Source organism: Camelus bactrianus, chromosome 31, assembly GCF_048773025.1.
Source record: "Camelus bactrianus isolate YW-2024 breed Bactrian camel chromosome 31, ASM4877302v1, whole genome shotgun sequence".
NCBI lineage: Eukaryota > Metazoa > Chordata > Mammalia > Artiodactyla > Camelidae > Camelus > Camelus bactrianus.
Genome location: NC_133569.1, coordinates 11,453,481 through 11,468,199, shown reverse-complemented (window position 1 = coordinate 11,468,199; position 14,719 = coordinate 11,453,481). Strand labels below are relative to the sequence as shown.

Here is a 14,719-nt window from a genome sequence, read left to right as displayed (position 1 = left end):
GGCACGCTGGGCTGACAGTGGCTCCCGTGGCTACAAAATCATCCACCAAAGTTCAAGGGATTTAATGTAACAGGAGACAAAAAGTTCACTGATTCAGTCTCACATCACACACTGCAACTAACCTTTAAGAAACTACCATCTGTCAGTGCGATGCAGGGTCAGACAAGAATATCCACAAAGATCTAAAAAGGTTATTAAAACACTCTTGGCTTTTCTAACCACACGCTGTGTGAGGTTGGATTCTCTTCATAGACGAGAACCCAGCAGTTTTAAGTAAACCAGACGATAATGAATGAGATTATAAAAATGTAACACAATGTTATTCTCTCACTAAATATTTTATATTTTGGAAAATGTAGTTATTTTCATAAAACTTCTTTGTAATTTTAATTTCTTTATATATCGTTATTGGGGGGGATTAGGTTTATGATTTATTTATCTTTAATGGTGATACGGAGAACTGAACCCAGGACTTGTGCATGCTAAGCACAGTCTGCCTCTGAGCTATACCCTGCCCCTCATAAAAATGTTTTTTATGCTAACACGTAATGGGTTTGTCAGTTGTTTTTTAACTGAATTAATATATTTTAAATTTCTCAGCTTTAGTATCTAATATGGTAAATACCTATTAACACACCACACAGACAAAAGCTCAGGGACCCTCAATAACCATCTGGAGTTTAAAGAGGACCTGAGATGCGGTCTGAGAACTGCTGGTCAGAGCACTGAGTGCATGTACTGCGTCTTGTTTTCAGTCATACCCGTTTAAAACGTTTCCAGAAAAGGTAAATGTTGACTGCTGAGTCTCAGAAGCAGTCCTTCCATAAACAATATGACCTAATTCCAATTTCAGGCTTCACACACGTGTGCATTAATGTGAAACGTTACGGCTAATCTGCACAGGTAGTTATTTACAAGTAAACTGCAGAGCTTAACTTTGTAAACAGCCTTTTGGAATTTGGGATTTTATTTTCAAGAGTTCTTTTTTCCTCTTTCAAAATGTGTTTTTGGATCAGTAAGTCATCATCAACAACAGAAAGAACACGTAGGCTGTGGTTTTCAGTGAAAGACGCTCTTTTTTTGATTAGCGATTCATTACAACATTCAGCAGGACTCAATCTGACACATACTCAGAATTTAAAACCACGGAAGCAGGTAAGAGGAAGCAAACCCCACGCCCCGTAAGCCTCCTCCTCTAAGAGCTGGAAGCACGGCCCAGCTGCCACGCTGCTCCAAGCCAAGCAGCACGCCGACCTCCACGTCGGACTTGGCCTGATCCTCCCCCAGCTCACGTGCTGCGGTTTCCCTCCTTTCCTATATTGTCTCACGACACTTCGATTTTCAGCTACTTCAAATCCTTTCCAGAAAGACAGGTGATATAAAAAAAGCTTTAAAAAATTACACAGAGAAACAAAAAGTATTACTTAATAAAACACAGAAATTTACTTATATCTACTTATAATATGTAACATTATGGCAAGCTGAGATCACTGGCAGAAAGTCACTATGGAACAGTCTAATTATGCACTGTTACTTTAAACGCTCCTAGAAACGCTCACCCGTCTGTGCCTCTCTCGGTCCTTACACTTCTCGCGCACCCAGTCGATGGTGTGGAAGTCATCGTACGTGCCGACGCCCGGGATCGGCTCATCCAGGAGGTCCAGCAAGTGTGTGGAGCTGCTGATGCTGCCTCCGTTGGTCATGGTGTAGTGAGTCCCTAAGGAGCAAAATAGGAACAAGGAGCCTGTTTTATGAGGGACAATGGTGAACTATGCGACCTTCTTAGCAGCTCATTAGTGATTCATAAAGAAACAGTATCACTTGAAATAACTGCAATAAAATAGAGGAAGGAAAGCATTAAGAAAATGGAAATAAAGCAGAAAGACTATGGCCTATCCTTTCAAACTCTTGCTGGAGAATCAAACACGCCTGCCTAACAGTCACCGTACGCTCTGGGGGAGGGAACTCTGCTGAACTTACTGTTTACTGTTGATTACGGCACAGACTCTGCAAAGTTAGTTAGATAACGACTTATAGGAGATTGGTAAATCGAAAGTTATGACTGTCATCTAGTAAGAATGTAAATGAATTCTGTCTAGTAGAAAAGAGAATCCCCAGCTGCAGTGCTGGTCCTGCTGTTTGACTGCGATCTGTAACAAAGTCCATCCCTCCACGCACTACCTGTGTCCGGGAGCCTCGCACATCCTCCTCTGAATCAGCTCCTCATCCAGCTGGTCCCCTCACCAGAGTTACAGAAATCTTTGACAAGTGTCCACCCTACACCTTATAAGAGTGTAACAGACTTGAAGGTGCAAGGAAGGAGACTGAAAGACAATTCACAATAAAGAAACGAAAATGGCTCAAACTTGAAAAGAAGTTCAATCTAACATAAAAAAATGAAACAGAGAGAGGGGAAGATACAGTTAGTGGTAGAGTGTGTGCTTAGCACGCACAAGGTCCTGGGTTCAATCCCCAGTACCTCCATTAAAAAACAAACCAACCTAATTATTATCCCCCCCAAAATAATATAAAAAGTAGAGGTGCATTTAAAAAAAGAAGAAACACAGATCAAACCTACAATATCATTTTCTTCTATCAGGTTAGTAAAGACAATAGCTGGCTAACGCGCTGCACTGGCAAAGCTACGCAGTAAAGGGGTCCTGCCACAAAAATCACTAGTTCCAGTATAAAATGGTATAACCTCTTTGGGAAGGCAAAGCTACACAGATGCTCTCCAGCCCAGCAAGCATGCCTCCAGGACTTCTCTGCACTTAAATCTGCATAAATCCATAAACCACGCACAGGGGGCAGACACCTTCCCAGTGCTCTAGAGAGCAGGCACAGTGAAGGCCAATGCGCTCATGATCTGAGGGAGGGGTTGGCAGAGGAGCAGGGCGTAAGCTTGCTGGGCTCTGGGTGCCAGGCAGCCGTGACAACTCAGTTCTGCCTCCGAAGCACCGAAGGAGCCACAGACAACACATAATGAGCAGGTTTGCCCGTTCAGGCATCACGTTCTACCTGTGGAACAGGTGAGAGCAAGGTGTGGCTCGGCCCTGACCTGCAGCCTCGACAGCACAAGCCAAAGCCAACTGAAGACATTCATCAGGAACTTTCTATGTGAGTGGCACCTTGTAGACAGTGCAGGAGATGCAAATGTAATAAAAGTATCATCCCCGAGTTTAAGATGCAAGTCGGGGATTCCCAATCCAAAGTATATTTTAAAACTAAGTTCTAATATCAAAGTACTATAAAACCAATTTTAGTTGTGTTATCTATTTTTAATTTGTTACAAGGAAATCTTGAGACTGCAGTATCTATAACTAGGTGGGGTTAGTCTAAGAAAACTTCTTTAAGAATATAAATTTTAAATTGTAATTTAAAGCAATTATGCTATGGTTTCACAATGAGAATTACAGCTAGATATTTGATGTTAGACATGTTTATACCTATTTCTTAAAAAAGAAATATGTATATGATGTGAATACTGACTGTGAAAGACAGTTTATATTACACCATTAGGAAGGAGTTTGAAGGACAAAAACCAGGCTAGTTAAGAAACATTTACCCTAACCCAGGAGTGAAAATGATCAAACTCAAGTGTTTCACTGCCAGTGGAAGTAAAGACTGATGCACCCATATGGAAGGACAATTTAGACATATCTATCAAAATGTAAAGTTTCCACTTACAAGAATCAATTCTACAAGTGCACAAAGACTTAAAGGTTTCACTGAAACATTATTTGTATACTGCAAAAGTTAAACCAACAGAAATGTCTCATTCATTTGGTAATTAAATGAATGATGGACATCTGTGCAGTGGAATACAATGCCGCAGTTAAAAAGGACATAGATCAACACACGATCCAGCAATCCCACTCCTGGGCATAGTTCTGATGAAAACCCCAATTCGGAAAGACACCTGCACCCCAATGTTCAGAGCAGCACTGTTCACAACAGCCAAGACATGGAAGCAACCTAAGTGTCCACTGACAGATGACTGGATAAAGACGACGTGGTATATGTATACACAATGGAATATTACTCAGCCATAAAAAAGAATGAAATAATGCCATCTGCAGCAACATGGATGGACTGAGAGGTTATCACACTAAGTGAAGTAAGTCAGACAGAGAAAGACAGATATCATATGATATCACTTACATGTGGAATCTAAAAAAATGACACAAGTGAACTTATTTACAAAACAGAAACAGACTGCTACCAACCACCCAGATTCTCGTCCTACCCAGCTAAGTAACTCTGGACAAAGTCCTCTTTAAATATTAGGCATCTATAAGATACATGTCGTACCTTATAATAAAGACATCTGTATAAGCAAAGAAGCATTGGAAATTTTTCTAAAGCCCTAAAAACTTAGCAAAGCTGATACATGATTTTTCAAATAGGTGATTTTAGCCTAAGTGATTAGATTACATCTTCTAATTCTGTGGCAGTAATATAGACCTTATGCCAAAAATAAACACCTAAAAGTGTGTTCTTTAAATGCAAATGTACTAGTTGACACAGAACACAAGGAGTGGCACTACACTAACGTTTACACAAACACTGTAAAAATGAAACCTGTTCTATTTTGTGGCTTCTGAGAAAAGAGCAAAATTCCCAGACTCCTCTTCTACAAGTCTGATGGTTTAAACCAACGTGCCCTCTTTTGCTTACCGACAAAGAAACTACCGTAAATGCTGAGCGATTCACAAAATGCTTGTGTGGCAAAGCTGGAATCTGGATTTTCCCCTGCCACTATCAGTATTGCCTCGATCAGAGCAGAAGACGGTCTTGAATCAACTGCAGGAGGTGGAAGGGAGGTGCCCAGAGCCACCATGCCAATACGGGGACCAGTTCTATGACTGTGCAGGCAGCAGCCAAGTGAACTGCACAGCGGGCTGCAAGCTCTCCTTCATCATTCAGAGAGGCAGTGGGAACAGGAATTAATACAGAAAGGGTTACTATTTTAAACAATGAATATGTTTCTGCCCACCTGGTGACCCTTTCCCTGTCTTTCTGAAACAAGCCAAATATTTTCAGAAAACTTCCAGTGGGCACTGAATGCAGTCTGGGTGAGGACATCGACTAGAGCATCTTCCCCTCCCCAGCTAAGGAATCAGCACGACACCCAAGGTGGGCTCATCAAACTCCACCTCCTGGAAATGCAAGCCTCGAGCAGAGTGATACAAAGACAGGGAAAGTCTATTAATCTTAACGACTGAACTTTAAAGGACATAGGATGGTCCCGTTAACTAGATCCCCAGACATCAGACTGTAGGAAAGTGGCATCCGAAAGCAGCAGCGCCCACAATTAAGACAAAAACTGTTCTGGAGCTCTGACTACCAGTGCCAGTGACCACCCTTCTACTGCCCAATGGCTGTAAACAGCAACCAGAAAAGACTAGAGAGAGAAGACTACTTTCCTTTCAGAGTGGCCTGGCAGAGAGATCCCACGACCTTGGTGCACTCTGAGGTCAGAAAGCCCAGAGTCACATTCCAGCCACGCCGCGTGGTGGCTGCAGGCACAGCACAGATGACCCCTTGGCCTCTTACAGGCGCCTGGGTCTTCCCGCCCGCTTCCAGGGTGTGGGGCGTGGACTGGAGATGGAACATGGGAAATACATATTAATATCTTTGATAAATAGGAGATCAATAAACACAAGTTTTTGTTTCTGCTCAAATATTCTGGCATTTAGAATTTCATCATGCTGTATTCCATTACTCACATGGTATTAATCTTAACCAAAAGAGTGATACTATGACAAAGGGAAGAAATAAGTGTTTCACAAATGTGAGCCCTGGGTTCCTCTACAACTGCATATTGAGCAAAAATTCTGTAGATTTTTAACAGATAATCATGCCTGGCATGGACAGAAAAACAAATTTCTAGAATGTATGGTCAGTGACCAACCTTTCCATAAAGTAGACATCTTATAATTTAAATACCACTAACAACACCTCACAGTTCAAGCATGACTAACACTAAAACACCTCAGCCGGGAGGGAAAATTACCCAGTGAGCTGTAACTGGCCTGCAGCCTTCTTGTAAAATAACTTTATTGATAAGAGGACTTTTTGTCTTGTTTATTTTTAACCCAGACAAAAAATTTGTAAAATTCATGCACACCCATGTAAACACAAATTTATCATTTATTAACACCTATAATCTAAACAAAAAGTTTTAAAATTATCCATAGGAAAATTAAATTTTATCTTATTATTTAAAGAAATATTTTCAACAATGGGAAAAGAGTCTTCCACAAACGATGCTGGGACAACTGGCTCCTTACATGTAAAAGAACATAGTCAGACCCTACCTACCTCCCACCATATGTGAAAATTAACTCTACACGGATCACAGACCAAAATGTAAGTAAGGGCTGGGACTATAACGCTTAAAACAGAGGAGTAAATCCTTGTGACCCTGGGTGCAGATAAAACAACAAGCACAAGTGGCAGAAGAAAACACATAATAAACTGGACATCAGAATCAAACCAACCTTTCCCACCGAGAGGCCAGGCGCTGTGTTGTGACGACAAAACAGTAGCACGTCCTGAGCGTGTACTGCGTGCTAAACGTGGTTCTCAGCACTTCACACATATTAGCTCATTTAATCCTCACAACCACCCAGGAGACAGGTATTAAGACCTCCATTCTATCAACTAGAAAAATGAGGCCCAGAGAGTGAAGAGACATGCCCAAGGCCACACAGCTAGGAAGCAGTGGAACAGGGATCCAAACTCAAGCACTCTGATTCCAAAGACATTTCTCACCACTACGCGCTGCACGGCCTGAAACACTGCCCAAGAGTAATTCCATGGTTTACCTGCTGGCAGGTTTCAGGACACGTGGACATGCCTCTCTCCATGCTGGTTAGGGGCTGTCAGGTGCTGCCTCCCCCCAGGACACTGACGCCCGTGCATTCAGCGCTCAGACTATCAGTACAGCCCGGCCACCATCGCAGCCCCCTCTGCCTTTGGCTCTAGACCGCCTTCCGCTGCAACAGTTGTCACCAGCACTGCTCTGGTACCAGCCTCACACCCCATGCTTCAGCAGAAGTCTAGGACAGAACACACCCCCTTCCCGTCCTCAGGTAGTTCCAGACCCATCTCAGGGACAGGACGCCGACCCAAGTGCCCCTCCAGGTATGTAGTTAGAAACTGGTTTTCAAACTTTCTTGGCTGTGGCCCACTGAGTAAGAAACACTTCTCACTGATACGGTGTACAGATACGCACCCGAGTAAAACCAAAGTTTAGCATACTGAGTATCTGGCAAATACCCTGATATTTCTACTTTCTATTTCCTTCCTCCTTTTCTTTTTTTTTAAAACTACTGGTCACAACCCTACATGCTAAAACCTGTAATTATCTGCTTTCCCATAAATACAAGCCTTTACATCCCCACCCACCAGTCCTCAACATGTATTTGCTGAACTGACCTAAAAAAACAAAAACTACTTACCTGTTACACCTTAAACTGCACTAATGTAGTAGTAAGTCTCCCCACAGCACACCGTCAGCAGTCTAAGCCTTTTCTCAAAGGGGAATATCCAAACAGTAGTTCTACATGCACAAGTAGGAATTTATTTGTCTACTAAGATGATTACTTGTTACCTCTGGGGTCAATCACAAAAGATGTGACAGCAGTGATCCCTGCCACTTAAGCTCACAGGCAGATGACTGTCCTATCACACACACAAAACATAGTTTTTAAAAAAATTATGGAAGAAGGCAGGCAGAAATTTAAAATTCTGCATATTCCCTGACAACCCAGTTTCAACCGTACATTCAGAGCAGGAAGTCTAGTCCCCAGTGTTTTTCCCCTCCCTTGGTGACCTTACTGATAAGAAATGGTCACCCTGGTGAGGGAGGGGAAAGTGAATGTGGTAAGCTGATAGTGGAAGTTCCAGAATGTCAGCAAACTTCCAAATGAAAGATTAACAAGGTAACACAGAATCCGTACTCAGCAGGTGGCCAGCTACACGTCTGCTGGATAAACGAAGGTAATGAAGCATCTGCTCTTAAAGTTCACCCCGCCATCCACAGTCACATTTAATTGCCATCTATTTAAACTGCAAAGACTTGGAAAATGAAGCCAACTGTTAGCAGACAAGACACCTCCTTAGGATGGAGACCCCACAAAAGTGGGTTCTTGCCTGCCAGCTGGAAAGAATTCACAGCTGAAGCAGAGGGACACAGCAAAGGCTGCTTTCTTTCTCAGAGGAGGATACGGAAGGAAAGTGCTGGAGCAGGGAGAAGGGAAGAAGAGTGCTTGAGTGAGGAAAAGATGCTTGAGTGGAGAGCCAGCAGCCAAGGGGCCGATGGAGACAGCTCCGCCCCGGGGGGACCACGTGGACTTTTATGGGAGGCTTCTGCCGTCGTGTCCCCCTTCCGAGTGTGATGGAGCCAGTCAGTCCTTGTACGAGCCTTTATGGTTCTTGTCATGGCACCGGTGACTGTGTCATTAACACATTACTACGAGCTACAAGGAGGCCCAAGGTCTACTGGAAGCCAGATCCTCAGCCATCTTGGGCCCTGATGGTTCTAACCAGTTCTGTTCCTTCTCTCAGAAGCTGCCTCCTGAGACTCAGATAATAGTAACTGGTTTGTAGTTCAGGGAGGGGCAGGGGTATGACCCTGGGGGCAACAGCTTTGGTAACAAAAAGGAAAGTTGCTTTTAGTCAGAATGCCTGCAATCTGGTGGACCCAGTATCCCCCACAAAAACCATCTCCAAAGATTCTGTTCAGCCATGAAAGTTTTCAAGGGAAATGGGGGAGCAGCCTCAGTTAATCAGGGAGACAGGTGGCCAGAGCCGCCATTCCCCTGGGCCTGCAGGCTTGTCCTCATCAGCTGCTGGAGCTGCTCTTCTATGACTCAGGGAGGTGGGGAGACGTCAGCTGCTCTACAAATGAGAGGCAGGGGCTGTGGGGGAGCCCACAGAGTCCTGCTCGACATCAAAATCCCAAAGCTGACAGAAGATACACAACCAGCAAGTGGCGATGCTGAATCACCCAACTCACTCTTTCCTTCTCCATTCCATCGAAAATAAAAAGCCATATCCGTAGGCTGGGGTGACAAACTGGATATTAAGACATCAGCATAATTGAAAACAAGTTCCATGTTCGTTTACGACCTCTGCATATAAAATGATTTGTACATGACAAAAATGAAAAGATTCATGAAATTTGCTCTCTTAAACGGAGGGAGGAATAAATTGATAAACTAAAGCAAATTCATTTTGATCTAATTAACATTATAAAGAACTGCAAAAAAAAAAAAAACCCTACAAATTAAACATGTTTACTGAAAAATAGAAACAAAACTTTAAAATACAATTTAAGCCACCAGTCTCCTGTGGCCTCATGTCAGCACAAAACAGACTTCAATGTGGGAAAACAGCCAAAATCCCAAACCTAATCTACGTGGCCAGAGATGTGCTCGTGTTCTGGTACCTTGAAACACAAAGCATTTTTAACCACAACAAGCCATGAGATGGTACAAAATTAATCATACTAAGAGCACCAGTTATTTTTAGAAAATAGAGCTAGAGGCAGTCAATGAACCACATTTTATTGAAGATTTTAAATCCATATACTGTGGGCAAAATAAACTTAGAGATAGTTTTGTTTTATACTATTGTTTTAGAATATGAAGAGTTCCTACATCAAATAATCTCTATTTGTCTTTTTAATTTATAGACACTTTAGATGAAGTAATTTGTAAGAAGAGACTCAGTTTTCTAGTTGACTAAAAGTACAATAAGGACCTGAATCCTAAAACCATTTTATAAAGAACCTATAAGATTGTTTCTGTGGCAATACGAATATCATCCGACAACAAAATGCCATTTGCAGCAACATGGGTGCTCCTGGAGAATGTCATTCTAAGTGAAGCAAGCCAGAAAGAGAGAGAAAAATACCATATGAGATCGCTCATATGTGGAACCTAAAAAACAAAAACAAAAACAAACAAACAAACAAACAAAAACAAAGCGTAAATACAGGACAGAAATAGACTCATAGACAGAGAATATAGACTTGTGGTTGCCAGGGGGGCCGAGGGTGGGAAGGGATAGACTGGGATTTCAAAACTGTAGAATAGATAAACAAGATTATACTGTATAGCACAGGGAAATATACACAAAATGTTATGGTAGCTCACAGAGAAAAAAATGTGACAATGAGTGTTTATACGTCCATGTATGACTGAAAAATTGTGTTCTACATGGAATTTGACACAACATTGTAAAATGATTATAAAACAATAAAAAATGTTTAAAAAAAAAAGAATATCATCCAACAACTGAATTTCCAAATAATGTGCAAAAAATGCTAACTACTAATACTTTAAGGAGGGAATAAAAATGAACAAATTCATCTATTGTAACAGGAAGAAAAAGCTTTACTTAAGTAGATCTCTGAGCTAATGGATGTCAAGAAATGATTTCAGGCAGAAACGTACAAAAATAAGACCTCAAACTTTATTTCAAAAGGAAAGCGACACTTTTCATGGTTTGAGACTGTTATGAGCCTGGCCTTCAAGTTCCTCTAGGGATCGGGCCTCTTCCCCCTCCTGGAGCACCCCTTCTACTGACACGGAGACCAGGGAACAGCACACTAGGCACTCCCTCCCACCAGAGCACGTGCCCTGCTACCCTCTCCACCAGGGGTGCCATCAAATACCCGTGTGCACGTGGAAGCTCCACCTACCTGGATAACGCTCATCAAAAGGAGACTGACCTCCCCCAACCCCCAAAGTCCCACAACACATGCAGCCTATACCATTCACGGGACACGTATTAACTTCCTTAGGTTCTGTTTCTTTGCTTTTAAACCCGGGAAGCCTTCTTACGCCCCACCAGACTCCACCCCCCAAGCTATTACAGGGACACAGAGTGCAAAGCAGTGCATCCCCAGGTGAGAGTATGAACCTCCCCATCGCCACAAGCCCTGACTTCTCTGTAACATTTCTTTACCTCAGTCTTGTCAACAGAAAACTGGGACTGTAACAGTTCCTACTTCACAGTCTGTGACAAGGATTAATGGCTTGTTACACATAAATGATTTCATACACACAAAGCACTTACAGCAGCATCTGAGTATTGGCTGTCATTAATGTTACTGTTACCACCACCATGGGTTCTCCACAGCACCTGACAGTGTCTTTCAGATGCAGGAGCTCAATAAACACTTCCAATGAAACAAGGAAAATGTGAATGATGCTGAAGGTCCCCAAAATCAAACCCACTCTAAGGGTCTGTTAGAATAATTCAACCTCCAAACTAGCTAAACGTCATTAACAGAGGGGGAGGAAAGTCAGAGTATAAAACTAAAAATCCAAATAAACCAAAGGTTTTTATTTTCCCTGATAAAATAGGAAGAGACATTTTATAAAAGAACTCAACTTTCTATACAGGAAATTTACCCCAAAAGATAATAATTTCTAGAATGTCACCTTAATTTCTTATCTACCAGCAATATATTAACAAATTCTAATCTCCGTGCATTTCCAGTGTCTGTATTACTCACTTAAATAGCAACCTTCATCATTTACCATCTCACCATGACAAGTAGCATCAAATTCAGTTTGCTCCACAAAGGTAATCCCTAACTCCACCACTCAGGGATTCACTGAAGAGTCGTGTTTACTTTCCTGCTATCCTTTACAATTTTATACTTTGATTATCTGCCTCCTCACTCTTTATCAGCCCCAAGAGATGTTTCTAGTCATTCTAATTTTGTCCTCACAGGGAAGCCGACTCCTCTTCTTTATTTATGTTAGCTGCCTGTCTCTGCATCTCCAGTTCCTTTGTTTTGACCCCTGGCCACAAAAGGTCATAAATTATGGATAACAAATTACCTCTTACCCATAGATCCGAGCATACTACAGGAGAGTCAAGTGAGCCTAATTCTCAGCTTGGTCTGCACCACAAAGACACAATGTTACTTTCAAATAACCCTGGCTTCTGCTAACTGAGTAAGCGCTCATCAAAGGATAAGAAACCTACTTAGGCTGCCAAGAGTGGGACTGATTTCCACCTTGAGCAAGATTCCTGAAGGACTATTTATAAAAATACAATAGAAACAAAGAGCTTATATTTTAGTAATAACCATGCCAGTAACCACGCCTACTCTCATATAAACTATGACTTATTTCTTATGATTTGCATATCCTATGCAGAGGTGGGGTCCATATATAAATTCTGTCCAAGACTTTCCAGCTTGACACTGGGAATTTAAACTTCCCAACCCCAAGTCTTCTGGTTTATTATAAATCAACAAATGGATGTTATTATAGCTCAGAGAAAACTTAGTTTAATTACTGATTAGCAAATACTGTGACATTTCAACGAGTCACCATTCATTCATGTAGCTTCCTGTTTAAAGAAAAAGCCTTACCAGAAAAGGAATGATGGGAACAGAGGAAAAAGGAGAGCTTAGGAACACATCTGAACTGGAAAAACAAACTCAACAATTCTGGGTGCTAGGACTATTAAATTTTAATTTCTTTGTGCTTTTAGATATTTCCCCAAATGCTCCAGAATAATTTATATATACATATATGTATTTTACTAAGAAGGCAACTAACAAAGCACAATACGTGTAACACGATCTTCACGTATTTTTTCTCAAAATCTGAAAATCAAGCTTTTACTAGGAACAGAATACTACGGGATACATATGTTACCACTGTTCAAGCCTAAAATACCGTCTAGCAGACAACGCAGCCGGTAAACATGTGTTAAATGTTACCACTTTTGAATCCTAATGGAATTTAATGCTTTAAAAAAGTGTTCTCAGAATGCAAATCCTATTTTAAATAAAAGGGATTTTAAACACATTCGGGAAAATCATGACTTCTTTATTTTCTTCATAAATGAAAGTTTGGATTAAACCATAAAATGAGTTTACAATATCATGCAGTGAATTCAAACTAATGTGGCTCGTAAATGAAGTCATCTAGCGAAGAGATCTTTCCCGAGGTTCAATTATCTTTCTAGAACTGTCAGTCTATTTTTAGAATAATCAGTTTAAGAAAAATGAAAAAAACGCAGTTTAACATGTAATCAGTTTTGGCACTGCCTGCCGAACGGTTTACATGAATGCTGGGCGCTTTTCTGGTTTTTACAAACTACCATATTTTCTGACGTGCAAAAATTACCCTGTTTTCACCACGTAAATTCTTACGAGATCCCCGTGGCAGGTACGTATGAAATTAAGAGTGTTAATACAAAAGCGTGCTCATCGTTACCGCCGCCGGAGCGCTCTAGGACGCAGGCAGGGCTGCTCCTGCGCGCCGTCTGCGCGGTGCCCGGCAGCGGCGAAGCCGCGGCACCTGGACGCGCGGCGGCCGCGCCGGGAACGCCGGGACGGGGACAGCAGCCCGCTTACCTCGCTTATGCAGCTCCCGCAGCGGGATGGCGTCTCCTCCCCCGTCGTAGGGCAGGTAGGGGTCGGCGGCGGCGTCCATGGCCGACGGCAGGCGAGGCCGGGGCGGCGAGCTCACGGCCGCGCCGCTGCAGCCCCGGGAGCCGCCATGACGGGCGCGCGGCGCAACCTCCCCGTGACGTCACCGGCGCGCGCCCGTTGCCGGGCGACGGGCGGCTCCCGTCAACCGCCCGCCGTGTGACACCGTGTGACGGTGACTAAGCCCGGGGGCGGACAGGCTGGGAGTGCGTCCCTTCCTCGCAGCGAAGGCGGCGCGGGCACCGGGCGGGCCCCGTCCGCTCAGGGGGGCGGCAGCAGCAGCAGCAGCAGCAGGGGGAGAACGGGGGCGACGCCGGCGCGGCGGCGGGCCTTACAAGATCGATGGGCCAATTCCTAGGTAGTAACGTCATGCGAACCCTAAGGACACGGACCCAGGAGGTGCCGGGGCTTCCGGAGACTGGGTTCAGGAGCCTGCGCTTCGTTAGCTGAATGTGCCACTGCAGACTTGCGCCGCGGATCCATTTTAAAAAACCCCTCAGCAGCTCGGTCCCTCCCTCAAGGAGCCAGCGACACACACGTCCGGGCTGGAGGAGACAGGCACGCACCGCGCTGGGCACCCTAGCTACTCATAGAATACGCAGAGGGATTTCCTAGCTGGGAGGCTGTCCTCAATCCTAACTTGTCAATTCTCCTACCTCACAGATTTTGTGCTCAAAAAAAAAAAAAAGTTTTTAGTGAAATATGTCTCGAGGGGTATTTCAGTTGTCTCTTTGCTAGAAATTTTATGAAATTCAGAAATAAACGAACTATTTTTGTTTCAAACTGTCGGTCCAAAAGGGGAAAAGAAAAAAAAAACAGCGGATGCTCATTGAAGCCGAGTTCAACTTGTTACAGCCGGCTCTCAGGGGATTCCTCTAGGCTAGGAGATTCTCCTTCTGAAACACTCTGTTGCCGCAGGGCCACTGAACAAAAAAAATGTGCTATTCATTAGAAGCCATGTCAAAGGACTTTGTAAAATCTGTTTTCCTAAGTACTGAAGGAGCCGACCCTAAGCACTCCAATTCAGTGCTTTTATATGAAAATTTGGCACAAGAGAGGGACAGTGAGGACTCAGATGACAATAAAGGGAAAAAGAGAAAATCCATTTAATTTGTTTAGTACGTTTTAGTTATTTAGGATCTTTTAAAAATTAGATAAAACTAAGTTTTTATATTTCAGTAAGTTTGAGCCTCAGAAAGAGAGACCTTCTTACAAAATCCCACCTGGGATTTGGGGGAAAGAAAGTCA

General features: G+C 43.0%; 1 protein-coding gene across 8 annotated transcripts in view; it reads right to left on the bottom strand.

Annotated features, from left to right (window-relative positions):
- CLCN3 (chloride voltage-gated channel 3) overlaps positions 1 to 14,719 on the bottom strand; it is a 68,015-nt gene that overhangs the window by 26,955 nt on the left and 26,341 nt on the right. For 6 of the 8 annotated variants that reach the window (XM_074355650.1, XM_074355642.1, XM_074355651.1 and 3 more), the window contains exon 3: positions 1,560 to 1,717. In XM_074355650.1, the coding sequence (XP_074211751.1) occupies positions 1,560 to 1,717 (158 nt within the window). Of the gene's footprint in view, positions 1 to 1,559; positions 1,718 to 13,396; positions 13,583 to 14,719 lie in introns of those variants that run through there. The other 2 variants (XM_074355647.1, XM_074355649.1) reach the window with 2 other exon arrangements.